Source organism: Gregarina niphandrodes, assembly GCF_000223845.1.
Source record: "Gregarina niphandrodes unplaced genomic scaffold scaffold00012, whole genome shotgun sequence".
Classification (NCBI taxonomy): Eukaryota; Apicomplexa; class Conoidasida; order Eugregarinorida; family Gregarinidae; genus Gregarina; species Gregarina niphandrodes.
Genome location: NW_011645782.1, coordinates 61,537 through 67,099, shown reverse-complemented (window position 1 = coordinate 67,099; position 5,563 = coordinate 61,537). Strand labels below are relative to the sequence as shown.

Sequence of the window (5,563 nt, the reverse complement as noted above, 5' to 3'; positions counted from 1 at the left end):
GTAGCCTCCGGCAGAGTAGCCTCAGTCAGAGTAGCCTCAGTCAGCGTAGCCTCAGTCAGAGTAGCCTCAGTCAGAGTAGCCTCAGTCAGAGTAGCCTCAGTCAGAGTAGCCTCAGTCAGAGTAGCCTCAGGCAGAGTAGCCTCCGGCAGAGTAGCCTCAGGCAGAGTAGCCTCAGGCAGAGTAGCCTCAGGCAGAGTAGCCTCAGTCAGATTAGATTCAGGTAGGGTAGTGAGCGTGGTCTCAGTCAGGGTGGATTCGGTCAGAGTAGAGCGGGACAGAGTATGTTCCGTTAGAGGTACATTAGATGAGGTATGGTGATCGAACAGTGGCAATGAAGCTTTACTAGTCGAGGGTGTTTTCGTAGAACTACCCAGCGACGAGAAGACATCAGTCGGTAATGACGATGTCCAGTTAGTGGTGTACCCGACGGGAGTAGATTCGTGAGTGCCAGTGGGCCACTGAGTGGTGATGGGCCAACTGGTAACAGGTGATTGGGTCGTCGACTCGACCGCCTTTTGCGGCCAGGTTGAAGCCGGTGGTGAGTTAGACAAGTCGACAGTGGCGGGTGCGCTTGTCGTTGATAGGGGCGCAGTTGTGTATGAGGAGGAGTCAGAGTGGCGATTGGTTGAAGTGACAACGGGCACCGCAGTTGACTCAGCGGTGGTGGTTTCGATAGCGGTTGAATCCCAAGGTCCGATGGCATCAGATCCGATAGAGCCGAATCTGGTGGAAACGAATCCAGTCGTAAGTTCCAGACTTTTTTCGGGGCGAGTTCGCTCCACAATGGTCGGGAAGGGGGGTTGGGTAGTGGTGGTCCGGATTGGTTCGGAGACGGGCATTTTCCTCATCTCATCCGCGGTCGTTTGTTGAGTCATTTGTTCAATAGCTGGATCAGTCAAACTGGTATGCATCGCATTAGATGACGATGGTATACCATTAGTGGTGAGTTGCTTTCCGGATGACAAATTATCCTTTATTGTTATTCCCGATGTTCCTTTTGCCGTCGGTACCACTTCCGTTGTTACCTCCTCAGTTTCTCCCGATGTTTTTTTCGGAGCGGGTCGCGATTTTTCGTCAGGTGCGATAGGACCGGAATAAGTGCCCCACGACCACGTGGTTTGTCCTTCCGTATCGGTTATGTCCAGCGACGGCCAGCTGGACGTTTCATCCACTTCATCTTCTTCCGGTTCGGTCCAGGTGTCTCGAACATCGATCCGTATGTCTGGAATGAGTGGAATGTCTACGTCGATCGGTACCCGCGGATCGCCCAGTGGCAAGTGGCCCGGACCGAGGGGGAGCCAATCGACGTCCGAGGGGGGCGCGCCAGGATTGTCCACGTCGATTCCCTCATCATCCGGTCCCTCCGGAAATGGTTCCAAAATAGCGTCAAATTCGTCAGGATCTACTAACTGAGGATACCAGTCCTCCACTGGCCACTCCCACTCCCATTGCGCTTCCGTCAGCACTACCAAGAGCCGCCAACGCATTCACAAACGCTTGTCCCACACACAGAAATCGATTCGGCCAACATTGCAGTGAGCCGATTGTGCACCAGGCCGTGCCCGGTCAGGACTGACTGTGCCAGGTCAGGACTGACTGTGCCGAGTCAGGCAGGTTGGGTCTTCTCAGCTAGACGCAGTTAGCTTCCAAGTCGGCGCGTATATAGGTTTTATCATAGTTATGGCTCCACCAGAATTTACTAGAGTTATGGCTCCACCAGGATGAGTCTGGAGTGTGTTAAGTCGAGAAGAAAGAGTGAAGGGAAGCGGGTCTTTTCGTGTTCTCCAACAACCCAGGCGGAGAGACAGAATCGCTTGGAGTCACGGGGTTTAATGACCCCGATAACCTGAAATGAAAGTGACCAAGCCGTGCCAGCTGACTCAGTCAGATTTTCACGGATTAGTGCAATAATGTTAGAGGGGTAGGGTATGCCAGGTGCGCACTGTGCGAGGATCTTGTCCAGTTGTTCGTCTACATCTGGTGAAAGTAGAACTAAATCGATCGGTTCGTTCTCATAGTTAGTGATCAGCGCCTCCACCGTCAGTTGGCTGCCCAAAGAGTCCCCACCTACACACGACAATAACGTCATCTGTAACGGCGTTGGAATGTGCGGCCGGCAGTCCGCAGCATGCTGCGCCCACGACGGCGTGTTACCCTCGATGTGCCACTGAATTGCCAACGTAAACACCGTCTTGTGATCTAACTCGTTCCAGGTCCGCTTCTCACCGACTACAAAAAAAACACACGTTTGCAAACACGTTTGCACACACGTTTGCACACCCGGCAAAAAAGGGAGGGGGGGGAGCTTACGGTTGGTGGGTCTCATGAGAGACGTTGGCACGGATATTACGTATTCCGATTTGGGCGACATCTCCAGGGGAAACTCTGCCTCCTGTAACGGAGCCGTTCTCGTGTTCATGGAGTCAATGATGATCGAGTAATCTTCCGTCACGTTAGCAATCTTTACGAACAGCTGGTCGTCTTCAATCAGGTATGTACAAAGTTCCACTGACTTACACACCTTGATGGGGTGCGAAACTGTCACTATGGGATCCGGACAAACCAAGGGAGCATCTCCATCCAAGAAGCCGAGAGTACCATCGGGTAAAGACGAGGAATCTTTCTGTTTCAAGACGCAGTGCAGCTTGTTGTATAAGCCTAGTCGATTCTTTAACACCGCTAAACACATTGCAATGTACATTTCCCTTGCAATATGCATTTCCCTGTGTCCCTGTGTGCTTGATCGTCCACACGTGTGCGTATTCTTTACTTATGTTTAGACGCATTTTATACAGGCATCCGATACATATGCCGTTGAAGTATGTGGGTATATATTGGCAGCAGTAGGAGATATGTTCGACGGGGTCTGACTGGCTTTCCCATAGTTGCTGTGTGAGAGCAGTAGTAGGAGGATTGAGATCTGTTAGTATGTCGGCGGTGACGAGTTTGTCGTGTATGTCGTATGGTAGGTAGATCCTGGGTTGGTGGGGAGCGGATTGTTTCTTGATGGAGCTAGGGCATAGGGGAGGGTCGTGGGCCGGATCATCTTCAACGGATTGGAGGATACTAGCCATGGAAGTTTGGTCATCTTCGAACTCGTGAGTAACTATGCGTTTTTTTTTAGCAAACTCGCTTTGGTGTCTTCGTAATCCCCGCACCGCATCCTGGCTTCCGCTCCCGCTAGCGCTCCCGCTCCCGCTCACCTGCAGGTCCTGCCCGGCGCTCGACATTTCCACAGAAGACATCTTGAAACTATCGTCCCCCACTGAACTCGCCAACTCCGGACCTTGGTCCAAGCTTGTACCCGACTTGGCCGTCACGGACCCCTTCCGGCCCTCGGACTTCACCTTTCCGAAAATACCCCGCACCGCCGCTCCCACAGACATGCGCTGCTTACGACTAGGAGATAAACTGCGGTTGTCAGACTCCGTCGCCGGCATCTTACTGGGAGACAAAGGCGGAGATGACTCGCCCACCGGGTTGAGAGACACATTGCGAGACACATTGTGAGTAACGCCCTGAATAACGTCCGGCAACACACCATTCGACACACCACCATTCGACACACCACCATTCGACACACCACCATTCGACACACCACAATTCGACACACCACAATTCGACACACCACCATTCGACATGTCATGGGACATGTCGTTTGAAGTGGGGTTTGGGGTATTGTCCGATATGTCATGCGACATACCGGGCGACATACCGGGCGATAGATCTAGTCCGCGGGGTGCATTTTGAGACGGGTCGAAGCGGTGGGTATCTTGGTCTTGACTGACACGTCCTAGGGGCCCGCCTAAGGACGATTTCAACGCCGTCCCCATGTCCAACAGGCGTATTTCTTGGGACACATTATCAAAGGTAAGGTGGTTCTCATCAAGTGTGGCCCGACTTAAGTCCGGTGGCCATTCTGTCAGGACTAGCCAACTGAAATTTAATGACTCTCCCTGCAACAACGTATCACGTCCGACCAATACCGATGAGTTGTCCGATACTTCGTGTGCCCGATTCCGCAAATACTCTACAGGGGTCTCATTCAACGGAGGAATGATCAGCACAGTCTTCATCAGAATGCACTCAAGCACACGAACTGTTCCGAGCAAAAATTTCACAGCAGATGGCACTGCCCTCCCTTCTCTTTGGCCGCCCACCCACCCCCGGCCGCAACCAGCCCACCGTGGTCTGGGGCACAAGCCTTTTCGTCGTTCGGGGTTACGGCCGTCCGAATTCGACTTCGTCGATACAAAAGGTAGTGGGGAGGTTGCTCAGGAGTTCGATGGAGCCGTTGGGGGTGGTGATTCGGTCAACTGTGTCGGGGATGAGGTTGGCGCGGTCTGGTTGTTCGGCCACGACCATGGTGATGGCCTCCACCATGCCGTCAGCGGTAACGGGCACGTACGCCCAGCCGATATGGTCCTCACGCATGTAGTGCCACTGCGTCATGTATGTGATCGGGCAGGGGTCGATTTGCGGGCTCAAGAGGTCCTGTACCATCAAGTTGTACGTCTCCTCTAACTTATGGATGGGCCACATCCGGCTGCACTCAGCAGACATCATGGCATAAGCACCTTAACATACAACTATCACCCCCGACCGCAAAAAGTGACGACTACTAGCGGGCAGGCAGCTGCAGCGGGGGTGACTACACAGTGGCAGGTCGAGAGTGGTCGGGAAGGGTACTCGTAAATTGTCTGTTGACTATTTTGTGCACAAATTTGAGAGCGTAACATAGCACTTGCTCGTCTGTGCCTGTGAGCAGGTAGTCCCAGCCCTCCGGCGTGAGAGTAACCTGTATGTAGTCCATTGGTTGAAGGTCCATTTCGATGGAAAAAAGACGGATTTTAACCTCCTGGGCCAAGCGCACACGTGTGAACTTTAAGGCCTGCCGAATGCAATGGAGTCGATTGAGAATAGGCCGAGGTTGTGGCCGGCAATGGGTATGGTTTGTGAGGCTGTCTTGATTGCCTCCATCTCCGCGGGCTTCCGAGCCATCGCAGGATCACAAGTCATAGTCACCGTGACCGCTTCCGAAATACCGTCCGCACCAATCGGCACGTAGCAAAACATTTCGGGGTCTCTCTGGAATGAAATCGGGTCAGGCTCCACCGACCCCTCGCCTCCCATATTTTCAATCATGGTCGCGAAGTCGGCCTCGAGCGACTCTCTCGTCCAATCAGTCTTGCACTTGTCGGACAGCATTCCATACGCCTCTATCATAGTCACCATATATCACAGCCATCGGTCTAGTACTTGCCCGAATATAGTGCTAGCATCTTCCGTGTGATGGATGTTCCCTCTTCCGTGTGATGGATGTTCCCTCTTCCGTGTGATGTTCCCTCTTCCGTGTGATGTTCCCTCAGTCTCTCCTCCAAGTTCCACAGCTGGGGGTGATCTCTTACTGTCGAATTCCTTGTCCAAAAGTAGTTGGCTGAAGAGGATGGCGTAGTAGGTTGCTGCTTCGTCTTCTTGCTGTTTAAACGGTTCACTCCATCCCCCGTTTTGGTACGATGTTTGCAAAAGCTCCGTTCCCATTATCAATTGCTGCCACTAATTA

The 5,563-nt window shown here is 52.8% G+C and overlaps 4 protein-coding genes across 4 annotated transcripts; all 4 read right to left on the bottom strand.

Annotated features, from left to right (window-relative positions):
* GNI_070690 (pentapeptide repeat protein) lies at nucleotides 1-1,487 on the bottom strand (the record flags this gene model as incomplete). The annotated part of the gene is made up of 1 exon (XM_011132008.1): nucleotides 1-1,487. A coding segment is annotated over one exon (1,487 nt), but the record flags the coding sequence as incomplete, so codon positions are not given.
* Nucleotides 1,488-1,705: 218 nt separating this feature from the next.
* GNI_070680 (hypothetical protein) lies at nucleotides 1,706-4,076 on the bottom strand (the record flags this gene model as incomplete). The annotated part of the gene is made up of 3 exons (XM_011132007.1): nucleotides 1,706-2,229; nucleotides 2,311-2,679; nucleotides 2,771-4,076. 3 exons carry the CDS (start codon nucleotides 4,074-4,076, stop codon nucleotides 1,706-1,708), a joined length of 2,199 nt encoding a protein of 732 aa, XP_011130309.1.
* Nucleotides 4,077-4,221: 145 nt separating this feature from the next.
* GNI_070670 (hypothetical protein) lies at nucleotides 4,222-4,828 on the bottom strand (the record flags this gene model as incomplete). Its single annotated transcript, XM_011132006.1, has 2 exons — nucleotides 4,222-4,577; nucleotides 4,690-4,828. 2 exons carry the CDS (start codon nucleotides 4,826-4,828, stop codon nucleotides 4,222-4,224), a joined length of 495 nt encoding a protein of 164 aa, XP_011130308.1.
* Nucleotides 4,829-4,884: 56 nt separating this feature from the next.
* Nucleotides 4,885-5,541, bottom strand: GNI_070660 (hypothetical protein; the record flags this gene model as incomplete). The annotated part of the gene is made up of 2 exons (XM_011132005.1): nucleotides 4,885-5,219; nucleotides 5,409-5,541. The coding sequence occupies 2 exons, from the start codon at nucleotides 5,539-5,541 to the stop codon at nucleotides 4,885-4,887; spliced, it is 468 nt and encodes a 155-aa protein (XP_011130307.1).
* Nucleotides 5,542-5,563: the final 22 nt, after the last annotated feature.